Source organism: Vespa crabro, chromosome 10 (genome assembly GCF_910589235.1).
Source record: "Vespa crabro chromosome 10, iyVesCrab1.2, whole genome shotgun sequence".
Lineage (NCBI taxonomy): Eukaryota > Metazoa > Arthropoda > Insecta > Hymenoptera > Vespidae > Vespa > Vespa crabro.
In genome coordinates this window covers 5,839,492-5,859,491 of record NC_060964.1, presented here as the reverse complement: position 1 = coordinate 5,859,491, position 20,000 = coordinate 5,839,492, and the positions used below count along the sequence as shown (strand labels likewise).

The 20,000-nt window shown below is 32.1% G+C and overlaps 3 protein-coding genes across 6 annotated transcripts in view; all 3 read left to right on the top strand.

The window, feature by feature from the left end:
* LOC124427670 (protein wntless) overlaps nucleotides 1-13,982 on the top strand; it is a 34,858-nt gene extending 20,876 nt beyond the window's left edge. The window contains exon 13 of the transcript XR_006943000.1: nucleotides 10,648-13,982. The gene's annotated coding sequence lies outside the window, so the exon portion shown is untranslated. The remainder of the gene's footprint in view (nucleotides 1-10,647) is intronic.
* The window catches only part of LOC124427675 (ubiquitin-conjugating enzyme E2 H), a 29,037-nt gene extending 15,055 nt beyond the window's left edge, over nucleotides 1-13,982 (top strand). The window contains exons 3-5 of the mRNA XM_046970895.1: nucleotides 7,977-8,144; nucleotides 8,284-8,412; nucleotides 8,600-13,982. Of these exons, the coding sequence (XP_046826851.1) occupies nucleotides 7,977-8,144; nucleotides 8,284-8,412; nucleotides 8,600-8,736 (434 nt within the window). The 3' untranslated portion in view covers nucleotides 8,737-13,982. The remainder of the gene's footprint in view (nucleotides 1-7,976; nucleotides 8,145-8,283; nucleotides 8,413-8,599) is intronic.
* A 4,942-nt stretch (nucleotides 13,983-18,924) lies between these two features.
* Nucleotides 18,925-20,000, top strand: part of LOC124427667 (inositol 1,4,5-trisphosphate receptor) — a 34,157-nt gene continuing 33,081 nt past the window's right edge. For 2 of the 4 annotated variants that reach the window (XM_046970879.1, XM_046970877.1), the window contains exon 1: nucleotides 18,925-20,000. This exon is cut by the window's right edge and continues 63 nt beyond it. The gene's annotated coding sequence lies outside the window, so the exon portion shown is untranslated. The other 2 variants (XM_046970875.1, XM_046970876.1) reach the window with 2 other exon arrangements.

The window sequence follows — 20,000 nt, the reverse complement described above, 5'->3', positions numbered from 1 at the left end:
CTTTTACACTACTACCGCCGCGCAAATCGTTGCCGTTTAGAAACTCACTTGGAAAAAGTGAATATTGTAAGTTTAACCAAGGAAAGGGATCGTAAGTGCAACAGCACGATGAAGTAACCCACTCTCTTCCCGCTAATTACGTGATTATTTCATTTTCTACGTTTCACAAGTCGGATTATCGCGTCTGCGTATCGATAATTGCCTTTCGGTGAGTACAAAGAACTTAGATCAAGTCAATCGATAAGCGAAAAAAACGGGCGTCGAAGGGGCGGGGGGAGGATGAAAAAGTGAGTTTTCTTTCTCTTGTATCTTTTGATTTCTTCGAATGTACGAGAATGATCGAGAAAAAAGAGGGCCCATTTTTATTTTATTTTTTTTTTTTTTTTTTGTTGTATAAATCTCATGATTACGAAAAAGGAAAGAAGAAAAAAAAAATAGGAAATAAAAAAGAAATAAAGAGGACGACGCGCCACGATTATTTTTCTTTCTGTTTTTTTTTCTTTTTTTTTTCTTTTTTTTTTTTTTTTTTTCGTCGATGGTATCGCAGCGAGGAAATGATAAAATTAGCGAGGCGTATATCATTTAAAAGATACCGACCTTCTACCGTAAGATGTGCAACATTTAATTCGTTCAACGTGTCTGATTGTCTAGCTAAAGCGATGTGTATGTGTTATATATTTGTGTGCCACTATATATATATATATATATATATATATATATATATACTATTCGAGGACGTTACGAAGAAGAAGTAAATACAAACTCGGCTTGTTTCGAAAGAAGAATAGCAGAGGGTTTTGCTTTGGAGTACGAAGCGGCACGCTCGTTTGGAAATGGCTGTAAACGAGCGGTCGCTTGATATACATCGGAGGATACCGCAGTGCAACGGGTGACCCACTTTACACTCGGGAAGGCTCTAATACGCCCTAAGATTTTTCTGTTCCGTATAGAACACGGGAGTCACTTACAATTAGCTTTCTAGCGCATTTGAGATTGTAAGAGAAGTTCTGCTTTTTTTTTTTTCTTTTTTTATCCCTCTTTTTTTCTTTTTTCCCCCCTCTCCATTTTTCTCTTTTACTTTTTTTTGACTTTTCAATTTCTCTCTCTCTTTCTCTCTCTCTCTCTCTCTCTCTCTCTCTCTCTCTCTCTCCTCCATTCCCACTTCCTTTTTTCTCTCGTTTCTGTTTTTCTTCGAAACTTGTGTAAAACAAAAACATGACATCGCATTTAAATCCTATAGATCTGTAAAACGAAGATAAGAGAAGAAAAAAGAGAAAAGAAAGGAAAGAAAAGAGAAAAGAAAACAGGAAAAGAATGATTATCTGAATTATCATTGATCGATAACAAATGATTATTTTTGTTTTAAGTGACATTTCATAAAAATTATACTTTCTTTCATTGAAATTACGAAAGCTCATTTGTACATTTTATTGCGTCTATATAGAAAGCCAACAATGTACGCACGCGCGTGCATGAGCGCGCATCGACGTACTTTCGTTGCTTCTCTTGCTTCGAGCAAAATTCATCGTTACGTACATATATATGTATGTATGTATGTATGTATGTATGTATGTATGTATGTATGTATGTATGTATGTATGTATGTATGTATGTATGTATGTATGTATGTATATACGTACCTTCGCGAACGTGCGTCATCGAAATTCCGATCGAAGGGATTTCGAATAATAGCTACTAGATATTAGATTAATACGCTTGTTGTAAATTTATTCGATCGTATTGTTAGAATGGTTTATTAATTCGGATTATTGAATTATGTCGACCTATTTTTTTTTTTCTTTTTTAAAATTTGGATTAAAGTTAGTTAGTTATAACAATCGTAGAAACAATGATCCCTATGATTAATTCCATTACTAATTTAGCAAAGCATTGACGTACAATTTGTTTGCATTATCTGATGAATACGCAACGTTTATTTCTATGTGTTCAATTGTATGTCTCAATAATAGGAATAATTTTAAAATGATCAAAAATACACTCTCGTTTTTTTCTCTCTTTTTTTTTTTTTTTCTTTTCTTTCTTTCTTTTCTTTTTTTTTCCCTTATAAATTTAATATCAATTTTGTTAATGAGCTTTTAGTAGGATATATAATTTAATGTATAGAAAATTATTTTTATATATATATATATATATATATATATATATATCGAAAAAGAAAGAGAGAGAGAGAAAAGATAAAAATAAAAAGTAGAATTTTTAAATAGTATCAAACAATTTGTTCTTTTGCCAAGTTAAATTATACGAGCAATTCGTAGAAAGATATAAAATTTTTCCGAGATTTGTGATCAGTATAAATATGTGATATATAGAAGAGTTATAGAAAAGAATTGAGATAACGAAGAACGAACTGTATCATCGTTGTGGAATTATACTAATTATGGCAACGATAAACGTTGCTCTTTGGGTGAAAAGAAAAAAGAAACGAAAAAAAAAACAAAATGAAAAGAGAGAAAAGAAGAGAGAAGATGAAAAAAAAATATTTCGCTTATGAAAGAAGACTTTTTACAAATCTAATATATATATATATATATATATATGTTGATAATAATGTAGCTATAATCGACGTCGTTTAAAGAAAGTATGTAGCCTGTGTATGATGTTAGAAGGCAAGGTTAGCAGTAACAACAGCAGCATGTCATTGAATTCTTGCTTCGTTCTATTCCATGGCACGATGCACGCGATATTAACGCAAAGGCTTTGCAATCTTGTACGTGGTACATATATAAAGGGCACGTAGGCGGTGAGGATGGAACGGAAACGGAGAGATGATTTTTGCCAGAAGCCTCAAATATATACATACATATTCCGGTCGCTTGATTTCTACATACATACATATTAATATATATATATATATATGTATGTATTTTAAATAAAATTACCTCCGGATACCATATAACATCTCGATAATATCGTTCTTTTAATGTTTTCTTTTTTTTTTCTTTTTTTTTTTCGTTTTTTTTTTCCTTTTTTTTCTTGATATTTTTTATCATTTTTTTTCCCTTCTTTCTTTCTTCCTCTTTTTTTTTTTTTTTCTTTTTTTAATTTTTTTCCGTCCGCGCGAGAATTCACGCTCGATTTCGTTCTCGTACGTTCGTAAGTTCGTTTTTTCGATTTATCATCGTTATCATTGGTAAATAAAATTCTCTCATGTGTTTACTTATTCGCTAATGTTCATTTTCGTTTTTGGATCATCAAGCATAAAGTGGCATCGTGATCGAGAATGAGAAGGAGAAAGAGTGCGACAGAGGGAGGGAGAAAGAGAGAGAGAGAGAGAGAGAGAGAGAGAGAGAGAGAGAGAGAGAGAGAGAGAGAGAGAGAGAGAGAGAGACAGATAGACAGACAGAGAGAGGGAGAAAAGGTTTTAGAGTAGGCAGATAAAAAGGTCGAGCATGTTTATCAAATCGCACGACACTCGCAATCTCGGTTAGCACCCGCTCGTCATTTTGTAAACCGATAATGGACGATGATAAATATCACTGAGTTCAGTTTCTGTCTCTGTCTGTCTGTCTGTCTGTCTGTCTGTCTGGCTCTCTCTCTCTCTCTCTCTCTCTCTTTCTCTCTATTTATCTATCTTTCCTTCTATATGTCTCCTCTTCTACCTATGCTACGACATTTAAGCTACCATTCGTTTAATAAATGACGAATAGATCATGTTTTAATCTTTTACACACGCGATGATTCATTCACTTTATTTATTCGCATAGTGTTTACTACGTTTTTTTTACAACCTCTTTAAAAAAATAAATCCCGTAAAACGATCGAAGCGCATTTGCTCGACGATACTCGACGTTTTATTTTTTTTTGCCCTCTTTCTTCTTCTTCTTCTTTTTTTTTTTTCTTTCTTCCTTCTTTTTCTTTTTCTTTTCTCATTTCTTTTTCTCTTAAATTAGTGCGTATCTTTCATCGGTGAAAACGGAAATCACGATGCTCCAACGTGGGAAACGAGAATCGTGGAACGTTATCGTTATAAAAGATCGTACATATATGCATATAAAAACAACATGTGTTAACTCTAATCACGAAAGTAATGCCCGAGGTCCGCAAATAGTATAAGATAAACCGAGAATCAAGGAACACCAAATGAATGATACGTATCTCGCGTAAAGCAATGTATCGTATGTTTGTTTGAAACAAACGTCATTAATAATCCCTAGTTTTCATGGGAAACCACTTGGAAGAATGAACATATTACGCATAGTTATATAGAGAAAGAAAGAGAGAAAGAGAGAGAGAGAGAGAGAGAGAGAGAGAGAGAGAGAGAGAGAGAGAGAGAGAGAGAGAGAGAGAACGGTCTAAAGACGTCGTGCTTATATACATAAATACACACATACACACATGTGTATATTCGATAAGGAAAAAATTTTAGTAGAAAATATTTTTTCTATTGAATTAAGAAGACATTTCAGATATTTACGATATTTTCATTAATATAATTATGCATTTTAATTTATCTTTTTAATAATTCAACGTACGTTGCGTTTATTCAGAAAGTTTTCTTTAAATGCAATATTATTTCTTTCAATTATTTCACGCAGGATATGTATGTAGATAAAATATATTTTGACTCGTTCCACTCTTTTATCGGCCCTTCTGATAAGAAATACATATACAAATACATGTATTTTATTGAATTCAACGATGTTGAAGGAAAAATAATCGAAGATTAAAGAGTTTAGAAAGAGAGAGAGAGAGAGAGAGAGAGAGAGAGAGAGCTAGAGAGACAGAGAGAGAGAGATAAATACCGTCTACGTGTAGGCTGACATTCTTTCACTTTCTCTCTCTCTCTCTTTCTCTTTTTTTTTCTTTCTTTCTTTCTCTCTCTCTCTCTCTCTATTTCTCCCTGTTTCTCTCAAAATGTTGCAACATCGTCAATGCACGAAGGCCACATAGAATTTTAATCGTTTCCACGCTAATATCTCATTTATTATTGGTAGTGCATTTGTATTTACCGGATTTGCATAGGCCCGAACTATATGAGCGGCTCATTGAGGGCCTCGAGAGGAAGAAAATTGGGTCAGTGGGTCAAGCGCAGAGAGAAGAAGATTGATATTGAACTGCGTCGTCTACCATTACCGTTTTATCCTCCCTCTCTTCCTCTTCCTCTTCCTCTTTCTCCTCCTTCCGCTATTCCTCTATCTCTTGGTACCCCGAGTACACCTGTAAAAAGAAAGAAAAGAAAGAAAAGAAAAAAGGAAAAAATTTCAGAGATTTTTTGCGACAAATATTAATCCTCTTTCGTAGGATTTTTAGATCTAATATCGATCGATTATGGTCTGCCTCTTTTCGATATCTAGGGATTTTTTCCTTCCTCCCTTCCTCCCTTTTTTTTTATCCATCTAGATATATTATAAACAGTTTAAATTGTTAAAAAAAAAAAAAAGAAAAGAAAAAAAACGAAGAAGGAAAACGAATGAAATCATAAATATCGCGCGAAAGAATATACGACGAAATTTATCTCGTAGACTTATGCTCACGATGAAATAATGTAATTATTTAAAATAATATTAAAATATCCTCACGTAGGATTATTTCCTTAGGAATGCTTAGGGATAAATTCGATCGGGTGACGATCCAATGCGACGACCGCATTCGATTTCCGGTCGAGTGAGTAGCCCAGCCAGTGATCGCATATAGAAAAACCGTTCTTCCATGGTGTATATCGTTCATAGTTAAAGATCGCGTGTGACTCGTAAATGAAAAAAAAAAAGAAAAAAAGAAAGAAAAAAAAAGAAGAAAAAGAAAGAAAAAAAGACCCTTTCTATTCTCGACAAACAAATCGTAAAAGTATTTTACAGCTTAGGGAACCTCATTCCTGTTTCTATATAGGAATGCGGTTTCAGATAGGCGCGAAATTCAAAGGCGGAAAAATTTTCAAGCCGTTCTATGTGCTTAGATCGAACGCAACGGAACGAGTTCGTGATCGCGGTGGTGATGGTGGTTACGTTATCGTACGGGCGCACACTTTCTACGGCGTAAGATTATACATACGGATGTTAAAGAGAACGAAATCCGACAGAAAGTGGGTGGATGGATGAATTGGAGGAGCTTATGACTTGATTAGAAAAGAGGAAGGAATATTCGATCTAATTTGATTTTATTTAATTTTATATCCTTTGCTCCTTTCTCTTTTCTTCATTTTCTTCTTTTATTCGTTAAAGTTCGAAGGATGTTGTGATAAATGTTAAGGAGAACGGGTGGAGAGGGATGGAGGGAAGAGAGGGATGGACGTGCAAGAAAACAACAACAATAAAAAAGAAAAAGGAAGAAGAGAAAAAAAATGTCAAGGTTTCGTTAGAGAGAAGTTAGACCGTAAAGATGGCGGTGCTGCATGTTGCAATGCACTCGCTCGAGTGAACCACACTCACGAGTTGCGTGCGTGGGTATCGATACTTTCACCCGTGAATCCCCAATGCGATTCTGCGTGTGCGTGTGTATGTGCACGTGCACGTGCGTGCATCACGGACAGGTGGGTCATGTTTCTCGCCTCCACACGGATACTTATACGTATCGTCGTACGGATAATTTGCAACATTCGATGGCAAAAGCCATTCGCTACCATGACGAATAGAAATGTCGTAATTATTTACGTGGGTCTATTAACACCAGTAAAAAATGAGAATAAGAATTTCGTATATGCATACATATATAAATTCATATATAAATACATGAATAGATAAGCGTGTTTCTTCGGTGTATTTTAATCGTCTTATTTTTTTTTTTTTTTTTTCTTTTTTTTTTCTTTTCTTCGCATTCTTATCAAAGATATACTTGCTTAGTAATTATTCAATTTAATCAACACTGTAGTAGATCTTACGAATTGATCAATTTTATGGAATCGAAGGTTTTATTTCCGCAATATAATCGTGGCAAGCGCTTTGTGATCATTTAATAATATATTCATTTTAGATAATGCATAAGCCGTGTACGCGACATTTACTTTGTAACTAGATATACATATTTCATTTCTATTTACATACGTATAAAACTATGTTATTGCGATTTTCTTATTATCGATTCATTAAGGTTGATTGTGGTTGAATTTATTCTTACATGCTTGAGACACGTTCAATATTTTTCATTATACGTATGTATGTGTATATCTATATATGTATATATGTATGTATGTATATATTTGAAAAGTTTTATTCACGTTGTACGCATATAAAATATTTTTCACTTCTTTTCTTTTAAATTGGAAAGATTGTACGAGTAAAAGAAATCTCGTTCTTCCTTTCCTATATTTCCACGAAAGGAACATCGCCCTGTGATGAAGTTTTACCGTTGAACGTTCTCGTTTCCGTGAACGTAGCGCGAATTATGGTACAGCCTTTGAATCTTGAATCGTGGCAATAACATCGATAACTGTACAGAGCCGATCGTAATGATCTAACTGAAAATCGGCTGCAAAATCATTCTTTTATTCCTTTCCTTGCTCGCGAGGTAAACGCGAGCCTTCCGTGACGAAAATTGGTTAATACGATTTGGAAGAGTTTGGTGAAAAAAGAAAAAAAAAAAAAAAAAGAAAAAGAAAACGGAAGGAGATTTCTATGATGACGCCATTATGACGGTGCAAGATAAATTGCACAATTTTTCTCTGCAATTTTACTTTTGATAAAAATAACATATCTATAATTACAAATTTCTTTATTATTGCAGATTTTTTTCTCTTTTCTTTTTTCTTTTCTTTTTTCTTTTTTTTTTTTTTTTTTTTTTTATTTTAACGAAAAAGGATCATTCCATTCGTAAAGTTTCATTTCTTTTCTTTACCTAATCTAATTATCTCGATTTTATTTTGCAAGTATTAAATTTGATTTTAAAGATATTCGAGATAAGAAGCAACGGCATATTGCCTAAGCGATTGCCTTTTATCATATTTTTCGATCGAGAACGAAATAATGAAATAAGTATATAAAAAATTGTTCCATTGTAATAATATCGTTCATTGTTCTTTACAGCACCTTACGAGGGTGGAATATGGAAGGTGAGGGTTCACTTGCCCGAACATTATCCCTTTAAATCTCCTTCGATCGGGTTTATGAACAAGGTCTACCACCCTAACATTGACGAAGTTTCAGGCACCGTATGCCTGGACGTTATAAACCAGGCTTGGACTGCCCTCTATGGTATGCACTCGTTCTTAATTATGTTTAGATTATAATAATTATTATAATCTATCCATAATTTCTATTCGTTTTAATATTTAAAAAAAAAAAAAAAAAAAAAAAAAATGAGATTATAATAATTCGCGTTCGATTGTTTCAGACCTGTCAAATATTTTCGAATCCTTTCTGCCTCAGCTATTAACATATCCCAATCCCATCGATCCTTTAAATGGTGATGCAGCTGCTATGTATCTTCACAAACCAGAGGAATACAAGAAGAAGGTAGCAGGTATGTTTTATTTATTTATTTATTTATTTAATTTTTTTTTTTCATTCTTTAATTAAGAACAAACAAATAAAAAAAAAAAAAAAACAGAGTGAGAAAGAGAAAGAGAGAAAGAGAGAAAATGAAAAAAGGAATAATAATAAATGAAATTTATTGATATCAATTTAATACTCTTTCGATATTTCGACAGATTACGTGAGGAAATATGCAACGGAGGAGGCATTGAGGGACCAGGAGAATGGCGGGACTGGGAACGGGATGTCGTCCGATAGCGAGTCATCGATGAGCGATTTCAGCGAAGACGAGGCGCAGGACATGGAGTTGTAACCAAATATTCTATCATCCATACCCATATCCTTAATATCAATTCCCTGTAAAACTCCGATATCGTTTGCCCTATTACCAAATAGAATGCTTATATTCCAAAAAGCTCCGAAAGAGAGCTTCACTTTCGGTTTTGGCCGCACGACGTGTTCTCGTCGCACGTTATCTCAGGTCGCGATGGCCGACGACTCACGTTCTCCCTCCGACCATCGTTTTCTCATAGTCATGTCTGATATCAAGATTATTATATCTTACGGAATAATGTAAAAGGGATAAATATGTCCCCCTTCGCCTCGCCCCTCGCCTCGCCCCCTCTCCCCGTCTCTTCCCTCTTCCTCTCCTTGCATACTCCGTTTTCTCTCTCTTTGTTTTCTCGTTTATTAGAGACGCCTTTTTAATAATTACGTTGATCTTGCTCTTTTTCTTTTTTTTTTCTTTCTTTTTTTTTTCTCTCTTTTTTTCTTTCTTCTTCTTCTTTTTTTTTTTTTCTTTTTTTTCTTGTTTATAAAAAAAGAAAAAAGAAAAAGAAAACAGAGAAAATAACGAGACAACGGATATAAATGAATTGTACGATAAATTTTATTAATCAATTATGTTACGTGTCAGGTGATATATTGAAGGAGAAGGTGAGAAAGAGAGATAGATAGATAGATGATGATAGGATAGATACGAAGCAATGGAGAAGCATTGGAATTTACGGGTTTTCTAACGATCGCGATTGGATATCCGCGAGGATAAGATTATCGAATCTGCGCGAAATCGATTTTTCTTTCTTTCTTTCTTTCTTTCTTTTTTTTTCCTTTTCCTTTTTTTTTTCCCTCCCTCTTTTTTCCCCCCTCTTGTCCCTTTTCTCTTTATCCCCATCCTTTTCTTTTCTTTACTTTCTTCATTATTTTCTTTCTTTCTTTCTTTTTTTTTTCCTTTTCATTTTTTTTTTCTTTTTTTTTTGGAATGCCAAATTCTCGAAACCGCGCACGAGTGAGATGGTTTTATTCCTCTTTGATATACACATTGATAGTTCTCTAAACGTTCAACGTTCTCTCGTCCTTTGTTCGTCCTTTCTTCTTCTTCTTCTTCCAATTTGCATATCCCCTCGTGTCTTCGCGCGCTGGTAATTATTGTATAATCATTATTATAGATGGCATTTGGCGTCTTTCCTTTCTTTCTTTCTTTCTTTTCTTTTACATATATATATATATAAAAAAAAAAAAAAAAAAAAAAGGAAAAAAAAAAAAGAAAAAAAAAAGGTTCGAGTCTGAAACTTTCGTTTTTTTTTTTTTTTCGAGCACAAGTCGAGATTTTTTCGAGATATATAAATGTGTATTTAATTATAATCAAGTGGGGAAAAAAAAGTGCCATGAGAAATTTTTCAAGAGAAATTGTAAGGGCCAGTTGACAACGAGAATCGATACAATTGCAACGTCGACATTGATTTCATTACATTGCTGATAATCAACGTCCCATTAGTCTGCGAGGGCTTAAAGAAATAAATTATGAAATTTTTATTGTTTTCTATAAATTAGGACGAGTTAAATGTATTCGTTTAAAGTCAAAAGTTTTTTCAATGGTAAATGTCGCGAGAGAAAATTTTTTTTTCTTTTTTTTTTTGTTCGTTTGTTTTTTTTTTTTCTTTTTTCTTTTCTTCTAAATATTCCTCGCGAGAATCCGTTCATTCTGCCATGTCGTCTCTCTTTTTTCTTTTCTTTTTTTTTGTTTTATTCTTTTTTTTTTTTTTTTCTTTTTTTTTGTTCATTTCATTTGACATGGTCCGTGTTAAACGACTAATTACAAGAGCTGTGCACAATTTTCTTTTTTCATTCTGAGAGAGATCTTTACTTTTCTTTCTTTTTTTTTTTTTTTTTTTTTTTCCCCTTCATTTTCTATTATTTAATCTTCATTTTTTGTATCGCATAGAATACATATGTAAGGTGGAAAATGGGTACTAGTCCCGTCTTCCTTTTTCCTGCCATCAAGCCATCCCTGTACGTTTTCCTCGCAGGAAGTAACAACGAGAGAAGGGCTCTATCGCGGACGACAAAGAGACGTTGAAGTCACGATATATACAAAAAGGGTGCCTCAATCGTAATTCGAACGACGATATGATACAGTCAATGCGACGAAAATTCATGCGATCGACCACTGTGAAGATACAACAAAACTTAATTGAAAACCCGTGATTGTTCGAAGTCTCATCATCATTGCATCTTCGAATTACATAAGATGTCATATGTGTTTTTGGATGTTCCATGAAATATTGGAAAAGAAAAAACAAAAAAAAAAAAAAAATAAAACAAAAAAAAAAGTTCAAACGATCTTGTCGGGAGATTCGACGGTATTCACTGAGAAAAATATTTCGAGATATAGTTTACGAGAAGGTGATGGGGGAGGGGTGGAGGTTGTGGATAGTTGGGGGGAGGGGGACTTGTGGGAGTGTTGGATAGGATCGGGGAAAAGGGGAAAAGTAGGTAAAGCAATCGATAAACTGTGATCTGCTAATTTCTGTATCGAATCATTATACAAAAAGGAAAAAAAAAAAAAAAATAGAAAATTAAACATCCTATCAAGTCTGTAATAATATTCGCTATTGTGCATAACTATTAAGATGCATTTCATTAAGGCAAATGATTGTTTCATTTTTTCTTTTTTCTTTTCTTTGTCGCGAATTATAAAAAAAAAAAAAAAAACAAAAAAAAAAAAAAAAAATACAATATTTGTAACATCTTCCACGTCGTATAGTAAAAATCAAGCCATTTTCGGATAAACAGGATAGTTATATCATATTACCGGAGTCTCCTTTTTGCATAAAAGAAAAAATATTGATATTTTTTGAGAATGAAAAATAATTCCCGAAGCACATTTCTAAAAAATTTTCAAAGATCACTCGAAGGTGTTTTAGGCCCTTGGATGTTTTTGCATAGTCGTTATATACTTTTTATCAATCGAATGCTTTAAGTATTTGAGAATCCTTGATAATGTTGAGAAACCTCAGGGATCTTATGTTCAGTATCTCAAAGATTTTTCGTGATAAGAATTGAAAGCATGGGCAAGATGTGTTACCGAAGGGAAAGAATATATACATATATATATATATATATATATTACGTGAGGTATAAAAATAGTCAATTTTTTCTAATTGGTAAAGAAAATTTGGAAAAAAGAAAAATGAATAATATAGGATATTAATGCCAAAAACAGAGCAGATTCGATTTGAAAACCGAATATGTACAAATTATGGTGCACAATAATCGTTGACGGATAATAGTATTTTGTTCTAAACTGATCTCTCCTCTTTGTTTAATTCAAGTTCAATAAAAGCAAAAAAAAAAAAACAAAAAAACGAAAAAAAAAACAAAAAAAAAAAAGAAATGATTAACTTTATACGAGAGACACGTATAGCCATGGTATTTTAGTGCCTTTCGTGGGCAGAGAAATGTGCCTTATTCTATGGGTCTCATGAAAGAATTGCTTACAAAAACTAATAAGAAGAACGAGATAATTGTTCTATGTTAATTGATTCTGTTATTTTACATTTTTTACGTTATTTAAATTGCTTGCTAAATTGTAGTGTGATATATCATTATTGGCAATTTAATTATGAATTAGTCGTACGCTATATGAACATTTCTAACATTATAATAGATATTTTATATTGATTCTATTTAATGTGATAATTAAAAAATTGAATTGAAATGAAAATAAGAAATTGTATTTATGCTCGGAGTAATTTTTTGAAATTCATTATTGAAGCTTATATAAAAACGGAGAGAGAGCTATTATTAAAAGAATGAAAAGATAATTCAATTAAAATTTTGTCGTGTTTATTTTTGAAATATAAAAACAACGCGTAGATTCATTTCATTTTATTAATTTTTATCACACACACACACACACACATACACACACAAATATTATAATAAATTTAGAGTAATATTATTATATTATATTGCTTCTCTCTTATGTGAGTGCATCCATCGAAGTGGATTTTTGATTTTATTTATGAGCGCATAACTCTTTGTTGATATATGTAATCAATTCGAAGGAAAAAAGAAAAAGAAAAAGCAAAAAAAAAGAAAGAAAAGAAAAAAAAATTAATAATTGGAAAAAATGATTTTATACATCGATCGAAAAATAAAATTTGATAAAATTTCTTATATTCGCATTAACAATTAAACTCCATATATGTATGTCGTATATTTTTCATCCAACGTGGATTGCGCTCATATTTTAAGCTTTATATTTTGCCTTTCGTATAAGGAAAAACAAATGGATATTACTCGACCTTATTATAAAAATTAATTATTTAAGACCTTCGTGAGTATGGAATCATTATCGATGATTTATTTTCACGGTGACGCGAACGGCAATGTGTAATTCGTTATTTTGAAATGTCGATTATTAAGAGATTAAGTAGACGAATATGGCTTTATACTTTTTGGAAATATCATATAAAAATAGATTTCTTTTATTTTTTATTATTATTACTATTATTATTATTATTATTATTATTATTATTATTATTATTATTAATATTAATATTATTATTATTATTATTATTATTATTATTATTATTATTATTATTATTATTATTATTATTATTATGAATATTTCTTTTTTTTTGTTGTTCTAAATTATACGCCGTCTTATTTTTGCTGTTATTTCTATTGCATTTTGTCATTGTACGTTGATATATGTTACAAAATTGGATAAAAACCATATGCGTTATTAGGAAGATTTGCTGCATTTGTCGTCTTTGCACCTGTGTCCATCCTAAATGCAAATTTGACGAAAAGCGAAGAAAATATTATTACATCGGGAAATAATTTGAAAATAAATGTCAAGAGAGGGAAAGTTATGAGAGACGATTATAAAAATGTGTATTAGAATGTACATTATAATTTCTTTCGTATCATTTCTAATGTTGAATGTTTTCTTTGTGCGTTATTACGATACATAGTTGCTTTTATATGTCAATTTATTTTCACATTCTCAACGTGAATGTCAATTAATTTTATATTATTGAGAGATTTCATTGAAAACGAGAAAGAAAACACATTACGGAGTATTTGCGTCTAATCAACAGGTCGAAGTGATCGAGGTGAAGTCACGTTTTAAGATCTCATATTATCATTATACATGTATCATAGAATTAACTAGATATGTATAGTAGTTATCATATTCGCATGACTCTACTGAAAATATGTAGTTTTTACTAACGAATGTTCATTTAAGTAAACGAATAGTTTTAATAATCATTTTTTATTTTTTTTGCAAATGTTGTTTGTTTTTCCTTCTGTTTAAATGCTTTATTTCTTTGACAATCGTCATTTTACAATTTATGTATTCTCTTTCCTAGGCACTACAGTTTGCTGAATTATCCGTTATCGTATGTTTCTATTAAAGAAAGAAAGTGTCTCAGTGCACACCGTCTGGTTATACGCCAAATTAAAAATCCTTCATATTTCATATATTAAATCCAAACGAGTAAACTGGAATTGTTGACATTTTATTCACAAATATTGAACATCGCTATATCGATAATACATTCAAATCAAACTTATTACATACTTGTCAACTATGAAACCCTTACAAGAAACGAGTGTATATTATATTCATAGCCTATTTTGTGTTTAAAAACGAGATTATTTGAACTTTAAAAATGGGCGACAATATATAAGAACAACAACAACAACAAAAAACAAAAGAAAAATGAAATCCGTTGTTATTTTATTCCTCATTATAAATGTCGACTTGTGCAAAATTCACAGATGTCGAAGATTAAAAAATATGATAAATATGATGACTTTTTAAAATCAATGAAATATACATATGTGTATGTAGCGAGCTTCGGATAAGGCATTTCAAAAATATTTCTTACGTTCGTAACTTTATCGTTTTTAATAATAGAATAACATCGTTTCTATAAATTAGGATAAAAAAAAATTGCAATAGTGGATAGATATATCTATTGAAAAAATATCATCATCATCATTTTGATTTATCAAATCGTTTATATAAAATCTCATTGCTTATCACCGACATATCTTTGCCGGGCGTTTATAATTAATATTATTTCAAAATTTACAAATAGATATTTAACTCCCATTCTTTATAGACCTTAAGTAATTATTCTATTAACTATTTCTATTTTGTTATCTAACTATTAACTAACTATCTTAACAATGATTTCAACTTCGTATATTTTTTTTCTTCCCCCTCCCTCCCCATCCTCCCCTCCTCTCCTCTCCCCTACCTCGCCAACGCCGAGAAAATAAGAAATACTTTTCCTATAGACTGAGGCATTTCGATCGGTAGAAGGAAACAGCAATATTTTTGCTACGCGTTTTTAGTATTATGTCATCGATGTTATCTAATACGTTATCAATGGTATATGAATTGTCATACGTTTCATACATATATAATCGCAGTAATGGTCGATTTAAATTTTAAATGTGCGACATTACAAATATGATCGAGATATGATTGAAACTAGTTCTATACAGTTATCCAATGAAAACGATGCCGCCCCCGTTCCCTCTACGCACTTTCCCCACTACCATTCCATTACATTCCCCCTCATCCCTCGGCCGTAATAATATTACGTTTTAATCTTTAAGCAATCCTTACCTTCCTTATGTTAATTGGCTTTTTCTTACCTTATGCAAAATTTTGCTGATATATCTGATCCGATGGGATACGCAAATAACATCGCATTATGTCAGCCTAAATGACTTAGAGATATAAATGATCAATAATTTTAAATCAGGAGAATGAGAAACAGTGTATGTAAAAAATCGCAATGGATGTCAAGACATCGAGAGACGTTATGGTCTTTGTATAATTATTTTCAATTAGATTGAAGTTATGTTAAAAGTTTAAATATATATATATATATATACATATACTGTATGAAGAATTATAATTGACATCCATCGCGACACGGAATCTTTTTTTTCTCCCCATTTTTTTCTTTCACTTTTTCCTTCCATTTTTTCTCTTTTGCTCTCCTCATTTAAAAACGAGATAATTGTTCTTACGTTTTATTTTTGTCGAGCCAACAGAAATTTCAAACTATCTTGTACTTATAATATTACTAAGAGAAAAATGTGTCTGTGTGTGTTTGTCTGTGTATGTATGTATGTATGTATGTATGTATGTATGTATGTATGTATGTATGTGCGTGCATGTGTATACGCGTGTCTACGTGTTATGCGTGTACACGTCGCAAAGAAAATTTTACCGATTTTCGTTAAGTGCAATTTGACCAGTCAAAAAGCATAGAGATATATTTTCTCGTCCGACGATATCAGTATACAAAGAAAATTTTACTCCCTAAGCAAAATGTAGTAGACATTTTTGATTTATTAACGAATATATATATATATATATATATATATATATATATATATATATAGAGAGAGAGAGAGAGGGGGGAAAAGAGAGGGAGAGAGAGAGAGAGAGAGATATGCTTCTAATGTCAAGGAATAAGAAGAACGTTGAATAACGAGATGAAGATAATAACTATCTAATTTCATATGTCTCTGCTGAAATAGTAATTTCGTTAGATACGTTACAGTAGAATTTTCCTCTTTTCCGTAACGTAATGTCTTCGCGTTTGTTATTCTTCTTTTTCTTTTTCTTTTTTTTTTCACGGAAATAAAAGTAACAAAAGGAAAAAAGAAAAAAAGGAAAAAAAAAGGAAAATAAAAATAAAAGAAAAAAAAAAAAAATATTCTTGAATATATCAAAATCTGTACGTAGATTCCGATAGGAGCCAATAGAAATTGATAAAACGAATCGTTGATCGAGCGTTAATGAAAATTAAATCGAAATAATAACAATAATATTAATGTCATCTCGCAAAGTGTTAACGAGATCGTTTAGACAATGTGTTCAATTGGACTCATCAAATCTCGGAACGATGTCACGCTTAATCGAACGATTCACAAGGAATAAAGAAGAATCGATATATGTTACGATATATAAATACGTAGGAATAATCGTCACAGAGTTTGCAGGAAATTGAGGAAAAATTGAAAATGGCTTTGTAAAATGATATATATATATATATATATATACACATATATATATGTATATATTTATATATATATATAGTGAAGCACTTAAATTGTTCGTTGAGTACGTTGAGCTATGGTATCAGCGTAAACGATTAAACGTTTTTTTCGAAGAACGTTTAGGCGTTTCACCCTACAATCGTGAGATCGAATTATTGGTGTCTGTAGAGGTATATATTTTCTTACGGTACGCGATAATTAGCTCTACCGCTTTTGACTTGTTAAAAGTCTCGATCAGTTCAAATCGGTTGCTTTTTTCTCTCGATACTCGGACATATTTATTTATTTATTTATTTATTTATACAAACATATGCATATGCGCTAGCGCATATACGCAACTTGATCCTAAATTCGATTAAACCGATCTTTAAAGATATATATACATATACATATATATATGTATATATGTATATATATATATATATATATATATATATATATATATATATATATATATATATATGTGTATATACGTAAGATTATGGTTCTTCATAAAAATTGTAAGACAATAAGCGAACCGACTTGAGCCGATCAGAGTCTTAAGATAATTATTAAATTTTCTTAGAGTTATACCTACATATATTGTTTTAAATTATGTAAATACAAATCGTCTCTGTCCGAATGCTCGCATTATCGAAGAAATGTGAGAACGAATCCGATAACAATCTAATTCGCCCTTGAACGTTCTCGTTCAAAAAAGAAAAAAAACAAACAAAAAACCAAAAAAAAAAAAAAGAAAGAAAAAAGAAGGCGTTTAAAAAATATATATCCCATTGATTCTTGAATCGATGATATTTATTAATTTAAATGGGACGCGTATCATCCAGCGTGTCCAATTAATAAAATTAATCATACGTTAGAAACTAAAGTAAGAGGAAAAAAAATAAAAAAAAAAAAAAAGAAAACGTAAAAACGACTTTTGAAAGTCCGATCGATCGCAGGACATTTTTTCTAGCTAGCATAACGACGACGATTGAAAGAAACTCGCTGATTCCGCGTTCTCATGGCAACACAATAAAGAGCAACAACATGAACACTACACTACTCTATAAAAGTATTTATTATAAATAAGATATAACAAAAAAAAAAGTATATATATATATATATATAAAATTATAAATATATATATTATATTAAATTAACGATGATCGAACAAGATGCAATTTTTTGGTACAATAAAATGAAAAAAGAAAAAAGGACGGAAGTCAGTTGGTTATATCATAATTCCTTCGAACCTTCGAGACATATCCGAAATTTATTTCGGATTCCTATTCTACGAAATTATTCATATTTCTCTCTTGGAACGCAAGGAAAGAGAAACGTTTCTTTTTTTAGCATAGCACGTTGTACCTTATCGAAAGTGCCGAAATGTTTGTTTGTTCACGCGGCCGTCTGCAATACCGATGGATGATGATGATTCGTAATTGCGCGCCTATCCTCCCCCACCACTTATATATCATTACAAATCGCTCGAATTTCACGTAATAAATTCTATTCACGAGCGCATATTATAATCTCGGAATCGAATTGATCATTACGCAACCTGTATGTTAAACGAAAATGTAATTATCTATAACGTAGTAAGATATTAAACGACAAAGAGATATAGAGTCGTACGTAAAGTTCTAAAGCATTAGGAAAACGATTGCGCCGAGGAAGCCACCTCCTCGCCATACCATCTATCGCAAGTATCTTAAACTTTATTTTTACAAGCCTGTTTAGCTTGGAAATGCTCGGCTCCAAAGTGCCACCGTTTGCGTTCTAAAGCAATGCGCGAATAGATAAGCCCATACGTATGCTATTTAAATTCCGTAAATAGTCGATTGGTAATATTTTCGTGGTCTTAAAAAAAAGAAAAGAAAAAAAAAAAAAGAAAAGAAAAAGAAAACGAAAAAAAAAAAAACGACGTCGTACGTATGGATGGCATTTTTCAAAAGCGCAACTATATTCTCACGTCGTAAAAAGAGAAAAATGTTTTGAGAAGAGAGTGTATGAAGAGATTCGACGATGAGAATAAGAAAGAAAAAAGAGAAAAAAAAAGAAAAAAAAAAGAAAAAAAAGAAAAAGAAAAAAGGAAAAAAAAGAACAAGAACGAATGAAGTGAAGAAAGAAAAAGAAAGACAGAAAGAAAGAAAAAAAGAAAAGAAAAGAAAAGGAAAGGAAAGAGAAGGAAGGAAAGAAGGAAAGAAAGAAAAAAGAAATGAAAGAGAGAAAGAAAGATCGTGCGCGTGGATTGGGCGGGGAACCGACAACAGTCAGTCCGCCATATGCAAAAGAAGACGGAACGGTCGTGGGTAGAGAGAATGGTGGGGGGTAAACGAAGATAGGGTGGGGATATGCGCGAGAGTGGTGGCTCGATCAGCGCGAGACTCCGACTACCTTCAGTTGTATCAGAACCACCGTACGGTTCGGATGTCATTTCGTTAGATTGCGCGTTATTTTTCCTCCTATCGATAGATACATACGTGTATATATATACACACACACACACATACATACATATACACGATACGTAAGGCAGCCAGTGTGTTGTTGAGTGAGTGCGCGCGCGATAGTGTAAGTGCGCGCGCGTACCGTAGGCGCTCCAAAGAGAAAACCCGAAGTGAAGAGGAACTAACGAACGAACGAACGAACGAGCGTTACTATCGTGAAATCGTATACGAGTAAAAGTTATATGTATAAACGAGATCGATCGATCTACCGATGTGAATAAACGTTTTATTCTTACATAGTCGTCATAGTCGTCGAATGCATACATCGTCGTGTTCTTTTTCTTCTTAATTTTTTTTTTTTTTTTTTTTATTCTTTTTCTTCATCATCATTATCATCGTTATCGTCATCGTCATCTTTATTGGATTTTATTCCGGATTTGTGAGAGATTTTTCGATCGTACGATCTTTACGAATCATTAAAATTCATTTATAAACGTTTTATGTTCAACGATCGAAGGTTCTTTTTTCAGACCATTTACGAAGGATAAAGTTGAAGAGAGAGTGAGAGAGAGAGAGAGAGAGAGAAAGAGAAGAGTGTGTGTGAGAAAGAGAGTGAGAGAAAGAGAGAGAGTGAGAGAGAGAGAGAGATAGATAGATAGAAAGAAAGAAAGAAAGAAAGAAAGAAAGAAAGAAAGAAAGAGACATTTACAAGTGGCTCGTCTCGACCGGTGCGAACGCACACGCACCCGCCGCCTCTCCAACG